Here is a 19439-nt window from a genome sequence, read left to right as displayed (position 1 = left end):
AGAAGGCCAGGTTTTCATTTCACTGCAAGTTAGCTATATACTGTATATAACTGTGTATGTGACTTAAAATCTTGAATCTTGAATCTAATGAAAACAAATCACTTTGTACTGATAGAAAGTTAGTTTCTGTGTAATTTGGACACAACTATGAAATATGGTTTGTAGTTAATTTGGAAACAATCAGTTCTGGACTTGGGAGGTCAGTTGGACAGGATGTGTGTCAATTTTAATAATTAATTCTGACTGAATATGTAGAATTATATACATGTTCATGTCCATGTGAACTGAACCAAATGTATACCCAAAACCAAAAGTCCAGGGGGTGGAGTCGGACCTGATCCAGCTCCTCCCTTATGGGCGGGGCATAGCACAGGCAGCTGTATTGTGTGCAGTCTAGAGGGAGGGGTTTTAATTTGAGCAATGTGGTGGATAGGAGAGAGTTGCACTGAGCTCCTTCATCAGTGTGTGTTTCTCTTGTTCCCTGCACAGTCCACTTGGACCTGGAGCAGATGTGTCAGATGTGTCATCCATGACTACTGCAACTCACTCCTGGCAGGTCAGCCTCTGAGCGCCATCCATCCTCTGCAACTGATCCAGAATGCAGCTGCACGATTAGTTTTCAACCTTCCTAAATTTTCCCACACCACCCCATTGCTGCGCTCCCTCCACTGGCTTCCTGTAGCTGCCCGCATCAGATTTAAAACACTGATGCTTGCCTACAAAGCCAAAAACGGACCAGCGCCCACTTATCTCAAAGCACTTATCACACCTCGAGTGCCACCACGCTCCCTCCGATCCTCTAGCAATGCTCGACTGATCCCACCATCTCTCAGGGTACAAGGAAGACCTGCATCGAGACTCTTCTCTGTTCTGGCACCAAGGTGGTGGAATGAACTTCCCCTAGATGTCCAAACAGCTGAGTCACTGGCAGTCTTCAAACAACGTCTAAAGACTTACCTCTTCATAAAATACTTAAATTAGCACTTTCACAAAAAAAAAAAAAAAAAAAAAAAAAAAAAAAAAAAAAAAAAGCACCTCCCCAACAGAGTTTTGGACTGATGGTATTCCTAGTTTGTGACCTAGTGAGCGAGTATCAGAATGTATTTTTGATAGACTTCAAAGCACTATTGTAAGTTGCTCTGGATAAGGGCGTCTGCCAAATGCCATAAATGTAAATGTAAATGTAAATGTAAATGTAAATGTGTGTGATCACAGTACTGCTGTCCCTGCTTCTGAATTCATGCAGCTGATAATCTGGAGCTTTGTGAAAAACACGAAAAACACACTTACCCAGCACTTCATTGTTAAATCTAAAGGAAGTAGATGTATTGTACTGCAGTCCACTACACTGTATAGAAACTTTCAGGTGCATTTTGCTATGTTTGTATATTATATTGTGAAAAGTACAAATTCTGTCACAGTTTGTTCTTCAAAGGGATAAAACTTAAACAGAGGATAGAAACTAAAATGCTCTAATGGGAGTATTTTGGTGCCCCCTAGTGTCCAATATTGAACATTTCAGAAAAAAAAACATTAAAAACAAATACTGTTTGCTTCATTACTGCAGAACTACAATCAGAAACCTGGTGGAGACTTAAAAATGATTTGAATTAATCACTAATCAGTGTCACTTGTCTATATATGCTCCATAAAAATATGGATGTATGTTAAAATATTGTATTATTTACGGCCAGAGACAAATGACTTTCTCCTGTATAGAAAAGAGATGGAAAGATTCTCAGGATTCTCAGTAGCTGAACTTTATCTTTAAAATGAAAACCAAATGTTTATCTCTAATGACTGAGTGACTCTTTACTCTGGAAACAGTGGCTGATTTTGATCAACTGTTTTTTCTAAATTGAATCACCTAAAGCAAAAGTTTTTTTTTTCATCCTTATAATAAAACAAGCCCAAAGAGAACAGATACAAACTGTTTACAAGATGATTTCATTGTGTTATTTACCCTGTGCTTCTAAAATCATAGCTCACTTTGGCCACCAGTCTGTTCTTCACATCTTAATCACAGCTTGTAACTCCTGAGTAACTGATGGCTAGTTTGTGAAAGTAACTGTTATTGTGCTGTTCAAAAACAATAGTTTATCATGGAAGGCAATTACATTTCAAATGTAGAATTTTTAGGATTTATTGTTTATTTACATAACACAACAAAGGTTTTTTTTTTCTTAAATAAAAGTTAACATTAAGAGAAATCATGTCCTCCCATCCTGGAGCTCCACATCTGTCTGCCTGCAGAGGTGCGTTTAGATACTACTACACCCCGCCTTTTGCATTAGCCACGCCCCTTAAACATTCTGGCACATTCTAATTGGACGGAGCTGGATGTTCTTGAAGGGGCGGGGACATCTCCGACATGATATCATCCTGTAGTGTGTAACTATCTGCTTTATTGTAGTGATACGTGTTGTTGTGCAGCGTGATGTAGATATAAGTGTAGCATTTTGGTGATGAATGAAAATGTTGAATAAACGTTTCCCCTTTACATGTCTGTCTTCGCTTCTGACTGTGCGCATGCGCAGAGAAACGGCACAGTGATCAGGGTGTTGCTTTAATATCGCTTGGCGGTATATCGGGGTAAAGATAGTGGGAGGACCCCGGTGTCGGTGCTGGTGTCGGTGCGTTCTGCAGTGTGGAGGCTCGCCATGCACCGGGGCGCGCTGCTGCTCTCCGCCGCCTCGGCGCTGCTCGTGCTCGGCCCGGGTTTGGGGTATTTCCCGGAGGAGCGCTGGAGCCCCGAGTCTCCTCTGCTGGCTCCGCGCGTGCTGCTCGCGCTGGTGTGCCGCAACTCCGCGCACTCTCTCCCGCATGTCCTGGGCGCCATCGACCGCCTCCACTACCCCAAGGAGCGCATCGCTGTGTGGTGAGTGCGGACCAGCTTTATTTCCTTCATTTCTGTTCATTTCCTCAGCAGAGGAGGAAGTGCAGCCTCTAACGCGTGCCTTAATGATTTAAACAGACCATCTACTCTTAATTCTCTGGATCTCTGGAGCAGCATGTTGGTGTTACTGTACGTTTCTAGAAGTTCTGTGCATGTCTGCAAATCATAAATCATCCTCATTATTGCATTAAAAACAAGTCACGTGACAGGAATAAAGTCTGAAGGAAGGGTTTAAATTTGGGGGTTTTGGGGGGAAGTGAGCGAGTTGAGACGTGTCCAAATGTTCTACAATCAGCTTGTTCATAGCTGCAGGTCTCTCTCTCTCTCTCTCTCTCTCTCTCTCTGTCTGTCTGTATGGGGGCATTCGGCTCCACATCTGGCGCTGTTCGGCACTATTCGGCACTTCTCGGCTGCATTCGGCTCCACTCGGCTTTTTGGAGCGAAAGAGCCGCATGGTGAAATCAGCCTGAGAACAAAACCTCACATTCAGGTGAAAAAGACACAGGTCTCTCATCCTGAAGAGTCTGCCACACTGTTTTTTACCTAGAGGAGTGGTCTTCGACATGTTTTTTTTTTTTTTTTTTTTTTGGTAGACATTCATCTTCATACATCTAGTACATGCTCCATCCCATCATCATCACCTTACCATCTCCTTATCATCATCAACTCACCTTAAAGAAACAGAAGGTTAAAAAAAAATCCATGCAAAATATATTTTCAGTACAAATCGCACACAAGAGCATAACATTTTTTAAATTATTAATTTGTTTTATTTAGTTTTACAATTAAATTTTTCAACACAAGGCAGAAAGGTGAGAATACATTTACTTTTGTAAATGAAAAAAAAAATGTAGATCATTTTCCAAACTGTTCTTTTTACAGGTCCAAACAGCCGTGAGCTGATGTTATAATACTCATTACTGGTGTATTGTAGTGTGTGGGTGTGGGCGTGTGTGTGTGTGGGCGTGTGTGTGTGTGTGTGTGTGGGTGTGTGTGTGTGGAATGAGAAGGAATGTGGTGAGCTGATGAAAACATCCCCTGCAGGGCCACACTGGGATCAGTGCAGTGAATGAGTTTAGCACATGCCTGAGTGAGGGTGATGTTCTCCTCGCTTCACTGTAGACACACTTTAATACCCAATCTGCTGTTAGAAATGTGGAGTAAAAAACCTTTAAACCATCAAACACGGACAAAATAGTGTCATGTACTGACACTCAGTAGTACAATAAAACAATTTACACCACAGCGCTGTTGCATTCTGGATTCTGATTGGTCAGAAGGTGTTGATTAACTTTCTATAACAGTAGCTCTGACAGTAGTGCAGGTTTATTTATAATTAATGCGCTCGTTCTGAAACGTTATCGTTTCTATAGTAACAGCGCCACATAAACGTATGTCTAAAAGTGTGTAATCGTTGATATGGTGATGTTTTCCGTAAGGAGACGTTTGTGGAAAGACATGGAGCAACACACTCGTATGTTATTAGTGTATTAGTGTAACTTGGCTATAAAGTAGAATTACAATCATTTGCATTTGTTTTTTTGGTTTTGAACGTTTTGTTTCTGAAAGATCTCGCTGCTCTGATAATCTCATTTCAAAAAGCTTCACTTTTACGTATTTACTTTTGAAACAAAAGCAGCTGCCACTTTATTACCTGCGAATTCAATTCAATTCAGTTTTTATTTGTATAGTGCTTTTACATTGTCACAAAGCAGCTTTACAGAAATAAATTCGGCGTGTTTTATCTCTTAACCTGGTATGTTTGAGTAACACGGATGTCACACACTCGATAAATAAAACATGTTGAGCTGTAAACTCATTCTCACACATGTAATAAACTATATAGATATGCAAACACCACTCACTGCGTGTATCTCTATTATTTTATTCTCTACCTGTTCTAGTAGCGGAATTTGACACGTTGCACCTCGTACGCGTCGGACTCTGTGAATAAATGGGTGTGAAGCCGTTGCAGGTCTGCGCACGTCTGATGTTTCTCAGTTTCAGGTCAGTGTGTGTGAGTCGCACTGCGTTTATTTCAGTATGCCTCTTTGCTCTGTCCGTCCTGAGGCCGGATTTGTGTAAATATTTCTTTAAATTCAGAGTGTTTATACACCGAGCCGAGCGGTGAGGTGGCACACACTGCGTCTCCTTCACTACATCACGCTTTCTCACACACACACACACACACACACACACTGTGTTTAACGCAGACGGAGATCGAGGCCAGGTCAGGTCAGCGCTGGAATTTAGGGCTTTATTTTAAAGAGCTGTATGTCGTATACAGGATATAAACTTTCTGTCGTGTTCACAGTGAGTGTCTTATTGAGCCACAGCATTTCTTTTGACAGATATTTACAGATCATATGATGCAATCCAGTATAAATTTATGGCAAAAATCACAACAAGAATTATTTGGTTGTGAGCTGAGATTGTGGTCTAAGAACACATAACGTGACGGATTTTGAGTCACTGTGACCAAAGACAGTTGATGACAAAGTTAATGTGAGAAATTTCTGATTAAAATCCACCAATAGGAGGACAGCAAACTCACAGGACAGCTACAAATACGGTAACAGTGACAGAGAAACGTAAACGAAACGTAGTAATGTGCATAAAGAACATCTCATTAGCTCTCTCTCACTGTGAAGGATGTTTTGTTTAGGCGAAGCTGTTTTCCGCACCAGCTGATTTATTTCCAGATCGCCCTGATTAATGATGTAAACCCAACATCATTGTCTTTAATCGTAGGTCTATCGTTAGAGGATCTTCATCATTTAATCTGACACAGAGACTCTCGCCATCAAACAGACTGTTACAGATTTCAGTACAGAGTTTATTGTACAGGATCTCCTACAGTGTGACGAGGAATCATCTTAAAAGTGCACTGAAATCACAGAGTAAATATTCACTCATATGAAATGTAGCATTACTAAACACACACAGATGGATAGAGAGACACAGAGAAACAGAGGGACAAAGACAAAGAGATCAATAGTCACACAGAGATATGGATAGAGAGATACAGAGAATCAGATGGACAGAGAGAGAGTAAGACAAAGAGAGAGAGAGACAGAGACAGGTGGACAGAGAGACAGACAGAGAGAATGACAGGGACAGAGCAAGACAGATGGACAGAGAGCGATAGTCATAGAGAGAGAGAGACGGATGGACAGAGAGAGAGACAGGTCTTTCAGTGGAAGCGTATGGTACCCGGGTGCCTTCTGAAAAAGAGAGCAAAAGAATGTGCTTCAGGAATGTGTGTGTGTGTGTGTGTGTGTGAGAGAGAGAGAGAGAATAAGATGAAACAGATAAGGTGTGTGTGTGTCTGTGTGTGTATATATATATATGTGTGTGTGTGTGTGTGTGTGTGCGTGTGTGAGAGAGAGAGAGAATAAGATGAAACAGATAAGGTGTGTGTGTGTGTGTGTATATATATATATATATGTGTGTGTGTGAGAGAGAGAGAGAGAGAGAATAAGATGAAACAGATAAGGTGTGTGCGTGTGTGTGTGTGTGTGTGTGAGAGAGAGAGAGAGAGAGAGAGAATAAGATGAAACAGATAAGGTGTGTGTGTGTGTGTGTGTGTATATATATATATACATATATGTGTGTGTGTGTGTGTGTGTGTGTGTGTGTGAGAGAGAGAGAGAGAGAGAGAGAGAGAGAGAGAGAATAAGATGAAACAGATAAGGTGTGTGTGCGTGTGCGTGTGTGTGTGTGTGTGTGAGAGAGAGAGAGAGAGAGAGAGAGAATAAGATGAAACAGATAAGGTGTGTGTGTGTGTGTGTGTGTGTATATATATATATACATATATGTGTGTGTGTGTGTGTGTGTGTGTGAGAGAGAGAGAGAGAGAGAGAGAGAGAGAGAGAGAATAAGATGAAACAGATAAGGTGTGTGTGCGTGTGCGTGTGTGTGTGTGTGTGTGAGAGAGAGAGAGAGAGAGAGAGAGAATAAGATGAAACAGATAAGGTGTGTGTGTGTGTGTGTGTGTGTGTGTGTATATATGTGTGTGTGTGTGTGTTCTTTTCCTCAGCCTCAGCTGGAGTCAGTGATTTGTGTCGTCTAGAATTTTCTGGAAGTACATTTACATGAATATTGCAGAATGCACCTGTAAAATAACATCCTGTGTGTGTGTGTGTACAAGATCTACTTGTGAAATTCACGCCAGAGTGTGGCAGCACTCTGGCTATAAATCTCTCTCTCTCTCTCTCTCTCTCTCTCTCTCTCTCTCTCTCACACCCACCCACCCACACACCCACACACACACACACACACACACACACACACGCAGAGTCATGACAGATAGAACTTTAATCCTAACACACACATTTTAGCGCAGACTTTACTGAGTCTCTGTAATCTTGATGATAGATGACAAACACTAAACAATGGCTTTTCTTTCCAGCCTTCAATCGCACACACACACACACACACACACACACACACACACACACACACGCAGTAAACCTGCTTTTTTAATGTAAAAACAACCGAACATTCCACACACCAGAGAAATCAGATGCTGCTGCTTTTTTCTTTAACGAGCTAATCAGTCTTTATCTTCTCTCTCTGTGTGTGTGTGTGTGTGTGTGTGCGTTTATATGTGAGAAGTTGATTATTTTCCTATAACAGTACATCCCCAACTATTTTATTCCTCTTATAACACAGCGATTTGCCAACAATTACATTTTTTTTATCCATTTATAGTTTCACTTAATGTTGTAGAACATCCGTGAAACAAGTTCATTCCTGTTGTGTGACACAATACAATACAATTTAGTTTTGCTGAGGCTTTGCAACAAAACACTAGAGCCAGTTTTCAAAACATGACAAGTTAAATATTTCAGTTTGTTTAACATTTTACAAAACGTGTTACGATGAACAAATGGGAAAATATTCTGCTGCTCACTCAACTGTTACATCATGCTGTAATTTAGCACCATATCAGGATATATCATCATTTTACTCACCGTTATTTCATCATAATCTTCTGTTAGCTCACTTTTTTCAGCCACTTGGAGGTCATGTTAGCTGTTCAGTGCCAAAAGTATGTGCACCCCTGATCATCACACCCAGATGTGGTTCTTCCCAAAACTGTTACCACAAAGTTTAAAGCACACAATTGTATAGAACGTCTCTGTATGCTGTAGCATTACAGTTTCCCTTCACTGGAACTAAGAGACCTAAACCTGTTCCAGCATGACAATGCCCCTGTGCACAAAGCGAGCTCCATGAAGACATGGTGTGTGAAGGTTGGAGAGGAAGAACTCGAGTGTCCTGCACAGAGCCCTGACCTCAACCCCACTGAACACCTTTGGGATGAACTGGAACACCGACTGAACCCCAGACCTCCTCACCAACATCAGCGCCTGATCTCACTAATGCTCTTGTAGCTGAATGAACACAAATCCCCACAGCCTCGCTCCAACATCTAGTGGAAAGACTTCGCAGAAAAGTGGAGTTTATTACAACAGCAAAGGGGAATAAATCTGAAATGGGATGTTCAAAAAGCACATATGAGTGTGATGGTCGGGGGCGCACATACTTTTGGCCATATAGTGTATTTGCCAGTCATGTGTAACGCTCTCCACTAAAAGATGTGTGGTATGAAAGCACAGGGAACTTTGCTGTTATCTGGAATAAATTAAAGAAAGAGGGGAAAGATTACCAAACCAGTGGTTCTACTGAAAAGTTGAAAGAAATAAAACCAGAGCTGCAGTCTGTCTCTAATAACTCTCATATTTGGGTTTAGTTCCATCTGTTTTTTTTTTTTTTTTTTTTTTTTTATGCTGAGAAAATATTTCCCATCATGCAGTGAGACTCTGTGGCATTCTAACAGGACAGATGCAGACATCTGACTCATAAGTTCCTTTCTCTGTGTGTGTGTGAGAGATAAAGTATGATGGAAATCAGTTTGCTGCCATTACTGTGATGTGAGTCGTGATGTGATGTGAGAGTGAGACACACTGACTCGTCTCTAAATCTCAGATTACCAAAACAAAGATGTCCATAGTGCAGATAAATTCCAAACCCGTGTGTTGTGTCTATCGTAACACAAAGAAAGATGAGCTTGAGAATGAAAAAACAGACGATTAAAATAGCTGGTTTGTCTGGAGGGTTGAATAAGTTCTGGGTTTAAAGGTGTTTTAGGTAAGATTTGTCAAAATTGGTCAGTATTAGGTCACTAATGGTTAAGTTCAAGAATATTTAAATATTTTCTTTTTTACTCCTTGAGTCCGCCCACTCCCACCCATATACACTAAACCCCACCTCCAGAACCTCATAGAATTCAACTAGAGGTATCATGATGACTAGAATTAGCATCAGCAAGGATAGTCATGACATCACTTTCAAGCATACTTGGACATTCTTTTGTTTAAAAGCAGCGTTGTAGCTCCATAAAGACGCTAAATTGGACTTCTGCTGATTCGTGAGGATGTTCACAAGTGCAGTCGCTGTCCTTTTTACTTTATATATATACAAATGAAATAGATACGTTGTATATATATATATATATATATATATATATATATATATATATATATATATATATATATATATATATATATAAAAAAAAAAACTTATCTATTTAATTTGTTATGGAAAGTAGGCCATTCAAACAGTTCAGAGCTTTACATTGATACTTCCATCACTAGTAATAAATTACTGCCAGTGTTTATTCTGCACTTTTACAGTGTTACTTGTTTTTTTTTTTAAGCACAGAGTGGTATTTTGCTCACAAGAGAATTATCTGGCTGCGCTGGGCTTTTACTGATTTCAGCCATGTTTTTTAAAGGGGCGTTGGGGAGTGTCTATAAAATGACTGACAGGAGGCCCATTTCAAACACAAACAAGCACTCCGGACTTTTCCAAACAGGTTTTCTCAGCCTGTAAAAAATAAATAAATAAATAAATAAATAAATAATCTAGTATTATGGAAAAAAGTCATAATCTATTATTATTATTATTATTATTATTATTATTATTGTGAGTGGGGTGTACTGTAAAATACTTACTGTCCAGTTTTTTTGTGCAAAATACTGCTGTTTTAATTACGTTATCACTTTTCTTAACTGTTCAAAAGGATATTTAAATATTTCGTTGTGTTTGTTCTCATATCTGACTGGTTCTTCGTTCTGTTTGTGGCAGGGTGGCGACGGACCACAATGTGGACAACACGACGGCCATCCTGCGCGAGTGGCTCATTAAAGTGCAGAGTCTGTATCACTATGTGGAGTGGAGACCACAGCAGGAGCCCAGGTGAGACAGATGGTGATAAAGTATGACTGTAAAGCCTGTGGAAACTTGCATCTGTTGTAATTAGACACGCATGTCTTATCCAGTGAAGATTGATGCGAGCTCCTCATGCTCTTGTGTTGTCTAAATTTCCTTTTGCACTCCTGTTTGTGTGTTAGCGGGTATGAAGATGAGGACAGCCCGAAGCACTGGTCCGACCTACGCTATGAGCATGTGATGAAGCTACGACAAGCAGCGCTGGACACTGCGAGGCAGATGTGGGCCGACTACTTTCTGGTACGTCACTTAAAATGTTCCCTGATGAGCTCAAATCTAAGAGAAATCCCAAACTGAATCCATCGCCATCTATAGAAAGAGCAGAAAGGACGGATAAATCCCTTTCTCCATGTTAATATAGTGAAGAACAGCAAATATAGCAGTAGTAGTAGCATTTTCTGATATTGGCCCTGTTGCTATGGCGGTACAGGAGACACCCGAAAGCTACGACTTCCTGCTTTTTCAGAAAATTCCGCTGGCGAGAAAGCTGATTCACTGAAGGGAAAAGACGAGCGTTTGCTTCTGGCAGCCGTTACTTTTGCTTTTGCGGTGAACTTTGACCTGTGAATTAGCAAACCTTGTTTTTGTGAGCCAATCAGAAATGAGTGGGCGGGACTGTGCTGTCTTTATGAGTGCATGGTACAATGTGCTGTTTATCATTTCAGCTGTTAGCATGGAGCCATCTTTTCCACTGACATATGCTAGGGGCTTTTAGCTCTCTGCCTGCTAGCATTGTCCTGCTAGCAACGTTGTGACATTAACACACAGGCTCCATGAAGACATTTCCTAACCATTCAAGGATAATGCTAACTACTCATTCATGTCTGATTGTTAATAAAGCCTGATGCTAGTTACTGAGATGTGTCATTCCTCAACTACATGTAGACAAAAGCTGGAGTAAGACTCAAGTTAAGGCATCAAAGTGGTATAGAAATAGCTAAAAATGTCAACTTCAGATGCTAGGCTTCCGGACTGTAGCTGGCCTCAGCTTACTATGAACACAAACACATTCATTCAGTCACATAAAAATATCCATTTTGCATGAAACCCAGCCGTGTACATCGGGTCAAATGTCATGTCACGTCCTCTATAGATAGCTGTTTCAGTTTTATAGTACTTCCAGAATCTCTACTCTCTGATTATCATCTTTTTTCCTTAGCGCTCTGTGCACAGGGTTATAATCTGTCCCATGTGTGACATTTAGTTTGCTGTATGATGTTCGCCGTGTGCCGATTGCCTGTTATTATGACTGTGTGTGTTTGTAAGCCGCTTCCAGACCACTACAGGGCGAGTGTGTATAAGCATGCACAGGGCCGCGGGTCAGCTGTCTACACTGTTCCCTGCTGCATGTGGTGTGTTATTTCGCTCTTTCTCTCTCTCTCTCTCTCTCTCTCTCTCTCTCTCTCTCTCTCTGTCTGTCTCTTTCTGTCTCTCTCTCTCTGTCTCTCGCTCTGTTTCTCTCTTTCTCACTCTCTCACTCTCTCTCTGTTTGTCTCTCTCTCTCACTCTCTTTCTCGCTCTCTTGCTCTTTCTCTCTCTCTCTCTCTCTCTCTCTCTCTCTCTGTCTCTCTGTCTGTCTGTCTCTCTCTCTCTCTCTGTCTCTCTGTCTGTCTCTCTCTCTCTGTCTCTCGCTCTCTCTGTAGTTGCTGGACTGTGATAATCTTCTCTTTAACCCTGATGTCCTGTGGAAGCTGATGAAGGAAAATAAAACCATTGTGGCACCAATGATGGAGTCCAGAGCTGCGTACTCCAACTTCTGGTGCGGAATGACCTCTCAGGTAGTGTGTGTGTGTGTGTGTGTGTGTGTGTGTGTAATGAAAATGTCTTTTGGGATTTTATGTTTATGTTGAATGAAGTCACATCAATAATTATAGTGTGCAAGTGTACATATGTACCTGTATGTATGTATGTGCCTGTACATGCATGCTTGTATTAAATGTATATTTAATATATGTGTGTGTGTGTTTGTGTGTGTGTGTGTGTGTGTCTCCGCATGCACAGGGCTACTACAGGCGCACACCGGACTACATGCGCATAAGGCGTCAGGAGAGGCGAGGCTGCTTCCCCGTCCCCATGGTTCACTCCACCTTCCTGCTGGATTTGAGGAAACAAGCTTCCAGCGAGCTGGCCTTCTACCCTCCACACCCCGACTACACCTGGGCCTTCGACGACGTCATCGTGTTCGCCTTCTCCGCCCGCATGGCAGGTGTGTGTGTGTGTGTGTGTGATTGTGAGCTTGCAAGGAATTGTTAATGTAACATTTATGGAAGGAGTCTCCAGTGTCAGCGCTTTGTAGCGGTCAGAGGTAAAGCTGTAACTTTAAGTTTTCCAACATCTTCAGGACAGAGGAGTTTACGCTTCTTGGCGGTTTCTTAGTAACATCACAAGCTGCGTTTTTTGTCTTATTAACTTCAAGAGAGAGAAAAAGAGAGGCTTGTGATTGTTTATAGCTGCTATAACATAAGTGACAACAGGAACTTGTTTCTTGGATGTTCCACAAAACATGTGATGTAAGAGGAATAAAACGCTTGTGGATGTGCTGTTATAACAGCTTCATGTCAGGCCGTGTGACACCACCCTGGCATTGATTATTTTCCTATAACAAGTGTTTTATTCCTTACAGAAATTCTGTAATGTAAGCATTAGCTACAGTACATTATTTAAAAGGTACATTTCAGCATTAAACTGACATTTACTGCAGTGTTTCCCAGAATTACTGAATTTATTTATTCATTCATCTTTTTTAGCTGCAGTACTGCGTCTCTCAGTATCTCTGTTTTGACAGAATTTACGACTTCACTCGAAGCCATTTTGCCTTCCCACAGTCTGGAAAACTTTAGGAACAGTTTCAGAGGAATATATTTTAAAAAAAAGTCTCTTTCTTTCTCCAGATGTTCAAATGTACTTGTGTAACCGAGAGACTTACGGCCACTTCCCTGTCCCACTGCATACCCATAATTCCTTGCGAGATGAGGCTGACAACTTCCTGCACACTCTGCTCGAGGTCATGGGTGAGTTCATGTTAAAGATTGTCTGATGGATTTACAGGAATAACACTACTGTATACTTTTTACTCTATATATTATGATTAAATGTGGTTGTTTTTATGTAACTATGGACTGTGCATACATCATCTCTCAGTGCATGGTTCTCCGGTGGAACCCTCAGTCCATCTCTCTGTCCCTCCTAAACGGCCTGATAAACTGGGCTTTGATGAGGTGAGATTGGATTTCTGATTCAATTCTGATTGGTCAGAAGGTGTTCATTAGTTTTCTATAACAGCAGTTAAATTAATGAGCTCGTTCTGATACATTATCGTTTCTAATAGCAACAACTTATTCACAGGGACGTGTACAGCAGACGTTCCATAAACTAAAAAAAACGTGTAATCATTGATACGGTGCCTTTTTTTGTAAGGAATCATTTATTTAACATTTATGGAAGGAGTCTCCAGTGTCAGCAGGAGTTTACGCTTTTGTGGTTTCTCAGAAACATGAAAAGCTGTGTGTGTGTGTGTGTGTGTGTGTGTGTGGCAGGGTGTAAGAGGGGAAGGGGGTTATTTTGAAGATATTTACATGAATCGTGTTGTAGGTGTTCATGATTAACCTGCTGAGGCGTCTGGATCGTAGAGAGCGAATGTTGAGGACTCTGTGGGAGCAGGAGATCACCTGCAAGATCGTAAACGCAGTGGATGGCAAGTACGTCTCTCTCTCTTTCTCTTTCTCACACACACACACAGACACACACAGACACACACACACAGACACACACACACAGACACACACACACAGACACACACACACGCAAACAGCTGATCACTAAATCTCCTCTCTCACTCATGTGCGAGTCTGTCACACACCTTATAAGTATCTGTGAGAATGTTTCACATGTTCATATCATGTCCCTCTCCCTCTCCATTTCTGTTTCTCTCACTATCTCTCTCTCCTCATATCTGTCTTTCTCACTGTCTCTCTCCATATCTCTCTTTCTCTCTCTCTCTCTCTCTCTCTCTTTCCTCATCTCTGTCTCTCTGTCTCTCTCCATTTCTGTTTCTCTCCCTCTCTCTCTCCTCATCTCTCCCTCTCTCTCTCCATTTCTGTTTCTCTCACTATCTCTCTCTCTCCTCATCTCTGTCTTTCTCACTGTCTTTCTCCATATCTCTGTTTCTCTCTCTCTGCCTCCCTCTCTCTCTCTCTCTCTCTCTCTCTTTCTCCTCATTTCTGTCTCTCTCTCTCTCTCTCTCTCTCCATTTCTGTTTCTCTCCCTCTCTCTCTCCTCATCTCTGTCTCTCTCTCCCTCTCTCTTTCTCCATTTCTGTTTCTCTCTCTCTCTCCCTCTCTCTCTCTCTCTCTCTCTCTCTCAGGGCGCTGAATGAGAGTCAGATCCGTGCGTTAGGGATCAGCATGTTGCCGGGTTACAGTGATCCATATCATGGCAGGCCGCTCACTAAAGGAGAACTTGGCTGCTTCCTGTCCCATTACAACATCTGGACTGAGGTGTGTGTGTGTGTGTTTATACTGATAGGGAGGAGGTTTTGATGGTTTTTATGGTGTGTATATGTGAGGACGAAAGACATGTATGAATATAGTCCCGGTCCCATAATTATGGAAAAATGAATTCTGTTTTAACTTAAGTCTGCTGAACAGGATTATGGGATTGTTTACACCAAGAAGGGAACATACAGTGCTGCCATCAAATATGGCCTATTTTCCTATATCAACTCCAGCACTAGAGTAAAGTGTGTGTATGTGTGTGTGTGTGTGTGGGTGTGTGGCAGATCGTAGAGCGAGGACTGCAGAGGTCTCTGGTTATAGAAGACGATTTACGCTTTGAGCTCTTCTTTAAAAGGAGACTTCAGAAACTGATGCAGGAAGTGGAGGCAGAAGGACTCGACTGGGATTTAATGTGAGTATATGTATACATATATACACACACACACACACACACACACACACACTACTGTACTGCCGGAGTCCAGTTTGGAACTGATGACAGATCAGTGTGTGATTGAATTTAATTACACAGTGCTGAATAATTAGAGGGATGAAAGTAGAGAGATGATGAGCAAAAAGTGTCTTCTTTTGTGTTCTAATTAGATGAACAGTAAACTCCAGCACACACACTCACCTCCACGTCACTAAATTATTCTGGCACAATGTAATTTTTTTCCACACACAGCCACATCAGCTCAAAGGAAGAAAAAAAAATCAGAAAATAAAATGTGCACAGTCTTTTACAGAACTTACGTTAAGATTGTTTCACGCTGTTAGCTTGGTGTTAGCTAGTGAACTAAAGAGACTGAACCCACAATGCATCACTGCGTCGTAACTGATCTGCATACAAAGGAGAAAATCTCAGTGTAACGTTTGTCCTAAGAAAAAAACGGACACTTTGTCGCTTGCTAGCTTGAGTTAACCTAGCTTATTTTGTTCTTTTGTTTACATACGCAGTTACATCGGGAGGAAGAGGATGCAAATGGACGATCCCGAGAAACCGGTTCCCAACATCCGCAACCTGGTCGAAGCTGACTATTCCTACTGGACACTGGGCTACATGATCTCATTACAAGGAGCCAATAAGCTGCTGAGGGCGGAGCCTCTGAGCAAAATGCTTCCTGTAGACGAGTTTCTGCCGGTCATGTACAACAAGCACCCAGTGTAAGCGTTTAACACGATCATGTTTGTGTCTTGGTAAAAGAGGTGATTTTTTAGCTTATGATGTTGCTAAAGATTTTTAAGTTTTAATGAAAAAGGTGAATAAATCTTTAATTACATACTAACAGATGCAACGGAGGTGACAAACACCATGGTGTAATGTATAGTCTTTTCTTTTTTCCCTCAAAATATGAATAGGACACTATTATTGGATCGTTGCTATAGTTACGTCTCAGACAGCATTACTTTACTCTGTTATCACTTTTAATAAGATCTTAAAATTATAACAATAATCTTGTCTCTGTAGGGAGGAGTACATGTCCCACTATGAGGTGAGGGATCTACGGGCGTTCTCCGCCGAGCCGCTACTCATCTACCCCACGCACTACACGGGCGATCCGGGCTACATCAGCGACACCGAGACATCCACCGTGTGGAACAACGAGACCGTACGCACTGACTGGGACCGAGAGCGTTCGGAAAAGAACCGCGCCATGCACTCACACGCTACCTCTCACCTCTGACCTCTCACGCAAAGGACAACTTTTTTCGCACCACTAGATGGTGCTAGTGAGCAAAACGCACAAGGAGAGGAGTGTGTAATGAGGAACGCACTCCACCTCAACAGCAAAATCAGTGTAGCACAAACAATGGAACTGAAGCGATTTTGCTCTGAACATCACATACTCTTTACTTCAAACGGAATCTCATCGGGTAGCTAGCTGGGTTGCTCACTAGCCATTTTATTAACAGTTCTGCTAAAGGTGAGGCGAGACAGTTTTAACATGTTGAGATGTTTGAATTAAAATGAAAAGTCTCATTTCTGTGGTTTAGATGTGGTGATGTGGAGGATCCAAACTTTCAGGCCAAAACAGAAGTTGTTGTTGATTATTTCAAAGCAATAGTTGGGCAAAAAAAAAAATATATATACACAATGTTTGATGTCTGAAGTTTTCACATTTTCACCTTCAAACGTAATGTTTGGCTCAAGTAAAGAAGCGAGCTTCAGACAGTAAACGTGTTCTGGCTGATCGACTGTGTTTGGGGCAGAGACACTGTGTACGTTTAAGGTGACTCAGTAATGTGGTAAATATGGAGACTATAAGTATTGAAATGGGCTGTTGGGACAGTTTTGCAGTGTGTAATGGGATAATTTATTTTAAATATATAAAGATACAATATTATTTCTGTAGAAGAGATCAGTCAGAACTGAGAGTATGACAATTTCTGCGCTATGTATCATTACATAAGTAGTCATGAAATATGTTTTGAGATTTGATCCATAATGTATGAAGACTGTTTGCTTCTTTGGGTTCTGTTATTGTTCCAGTGTGCTGCTGGTCGAAAACCAAAGGTCTGCTGGTTTTCAGGACTATATTAATATTCATGGTAACGTTAAAGGGGTAGTCAGGTGGATTGTGTTGAAATCTAACACTCCGGTTTGTGCAAAAAAAGAAAAAAAAGCTATTATTACAAGTTATCAATCTTAACTTGTTTCTGATTGAGGACTGAACTGAAATACTTGACTTACAGCTTAGACGTGATTCACTCGTATACTGAAGCGCTTTTCAGAACCGTGACTGTTATTTGAGTTCTTCCTGAGAGAACTGATGTATTTTACTGGTAAGAATTTGGTCCTCTGTGTCTTCATATGCTAATGTTGTTTCTTTTTCCTTTATAAAACTAGACATAAAAAAATGCAGTTATGAGAAGAGAGTAAGAATGATGGGCTATAAACAGATTAAATCTGTCATTTGAGTCTCAAAAAAACCCAACTTTAAAAGCATTACTATTTTTTAGATGGTTTAGATTCATTGTGGGAGAGCTAGGCTTTTTTTTACTAACCAAAAGTCATCTACTGGTGAATTTGATATACAATAATGTTAAAGTTTTTTTTGTTTAATCTCATAACAAATATATTGAGGCAACAAAGTTTTTTTTTTTTAACTTCTGCATGACTGATGATTGTTAATGTAAGTAAAAGTAACTTTGTATTTATCTTTTTTGCTGTTTTTTAAACCTATCGTTTAAAGTTTATTATCTAATTCCATATTTGTAGTTAATTATGTTTGAGACATCGTCATTTCAGAGAGGAAATGCCGTAATGTGGTTTTTATTTGCATAACCTGGAAGTGTCAAATTTCTTTTTCTAAACTTAGCTGATGTATTTGTTATTTTTTAACCCATTATTGTTCAGATTTATTGTTTTCATCTGTTACTTTCAGGTTTATTTTATCATCATTTCAAAGAAGTGCCTTAAAACATGGATGTTTGCGAGTCGTATGAAACTGTCTGACTAACACTTTGTTACACGGTGACGATCTAAGAAACAATTGCGGCTGAAGGTGACGTTTTCAGCTGATCTGAAGTCAGTTTTATAGGTTTTTATGGTTAAATTAAACACGATGCAGGCTGCTTGTCATTTGTAACACATCATAATATAATCACTTACCTCTTCTCATGGTTTATTGTGATATAAAACTGATTATATTATATTTCTCAGGACCAGGGTATATGAGGAGTAACTGATGATCAGTAAATGAAAGACAGATCAGTTGAGATCAGCAGCTTCAGCTGTATGTGTATGTGTAAAATTCTTTCTGCTTGCAGATTAACTTATTGCTCATTTCCACTAACGGTGTGATCACACAGAGTGTTACAGTGTTTAATTACAGCCAAAAATGTGAAAGAACACAGAGGAGAAACATTTTATTCTTTCTTTCTCAACCTCATGCTTTGATTGTATTGGAGAGCCGAGGAATTAATGGTGGGAAGCTTTATTTAAAAAAAAAAATGTAAAAAGACTCTGAGACTGAAAAAAGCTCGTTACAGATGTGTCTATAAAACACGTACTCTGTCCTTCACTTTATCGAGCCGTATTTATCATGGTGTGTCTTTTGATTGAGCAATACAGAGAAAAATTGTTTCTTCTGTGGTTGTGTGTTTTTTCAATAACTTGGCATTAGCCTTAGACGTGTTGTATGCAGTTCATGTATTTTTACCAACTTACACCACACAGTGTTGAAGGACTACACACTGGAATCAAAGTTACATTTTATATATGCATACATTTTTTTTTTAAAACAAAAGCAAATGCCTGGATCAGCATCTCATAAATCCATCCCTACCATCTACTCTCATCAGTGTGCATCTGACACCATTTTGGGGCCACCATTTATATATATGTAATTTTTAATTTATCTAAAAATTTAGAGTTTATGTTTGGAATTTATATATTTCTGTAAAGCTTCTTTGTGACATGACGATATCCATTGTTAAGAGTGCTATACAAATAAAATTGAATTGTTGTTGTTGTTCTGTCACCACAGCGGATCACGTATTTGATTTGGCATAGTTTTTACGCCGGATGACCTTCCTGATGCAGCCTTCCCCAATTATATCTGGGCTTGTGACCGGCACTGAGAGAGCACTGTCTTGTGTAACCTCAGTGTCTGGGAATCAGGCTGTGGTGGTGAGAGCGCCAATGCCTAAGCACTAGTAAAGTCATAATAACTGATATTAAGAGAAGAAAGTCACAATAATATTGAGTGAGTTTTGTCTCATAATATTGTTGACTTATTATGCCTTTG

At 40.5% G+C, this 19439-nt stretch overlaps 1 protein-coding gene across 1 annotated transcript; it reads left to right on the top strand.

The window, feature by feature from the left end:
- The first annotated feature begins 2390 nt into the window (after positions 1 to 2390).
- colgalt1b (collagen beta(1-O)galactosyltransferase 1b) lies at positions 2391 to 18775 on the top strand. The gene is made up of 12 exons (XM_026914469.3): positions 2391 to 2878; positions 10052 to 10162; positions 10318 to 10435; positions 11839 to 11973; positions 12197 to 12401; positions 13087 to 13206; positions 13337 to 13413; positions 13787 to 13893; positions 14559 to 14691; positions 14973 to 15100; positions 15646 to 15852; positions 16157 to 18775. The coding sequence occupies exons 1-12, from the start codon at positions 2661 to 2663 to the stop codon at positions 16371 to 16373; spliced, it is 1776 nt and encodes a 591-aa protein (XP_026770270.1). The 5' UTR covers positions 2391 to 2660; the 3' UTR covers positions 16374 to 18775.
- The last annotated feature ends 664 nt before the right edge of the window (positions 18776 to 19439 follow it).

This window comes from Pangasianodon hypophthalmus, chromosome 26, assembly GCF_027358585.1.
Source record: "Pangasianodon hypophthalmus isolate fPanHyp1 chromosome 26, fPanHyp1.pri, whole genome shotgun sequence".
Lineage (NCBI taxonomy): Eukaryota > Metazoa > Chordata > Actinopteri > Siluriformes > Pangasiidae > Pangasianodon > Pangasianodon hypophthalmus.
This window is presented reverse-complemented; position numbering and strand designations above follow the sequence as displayed.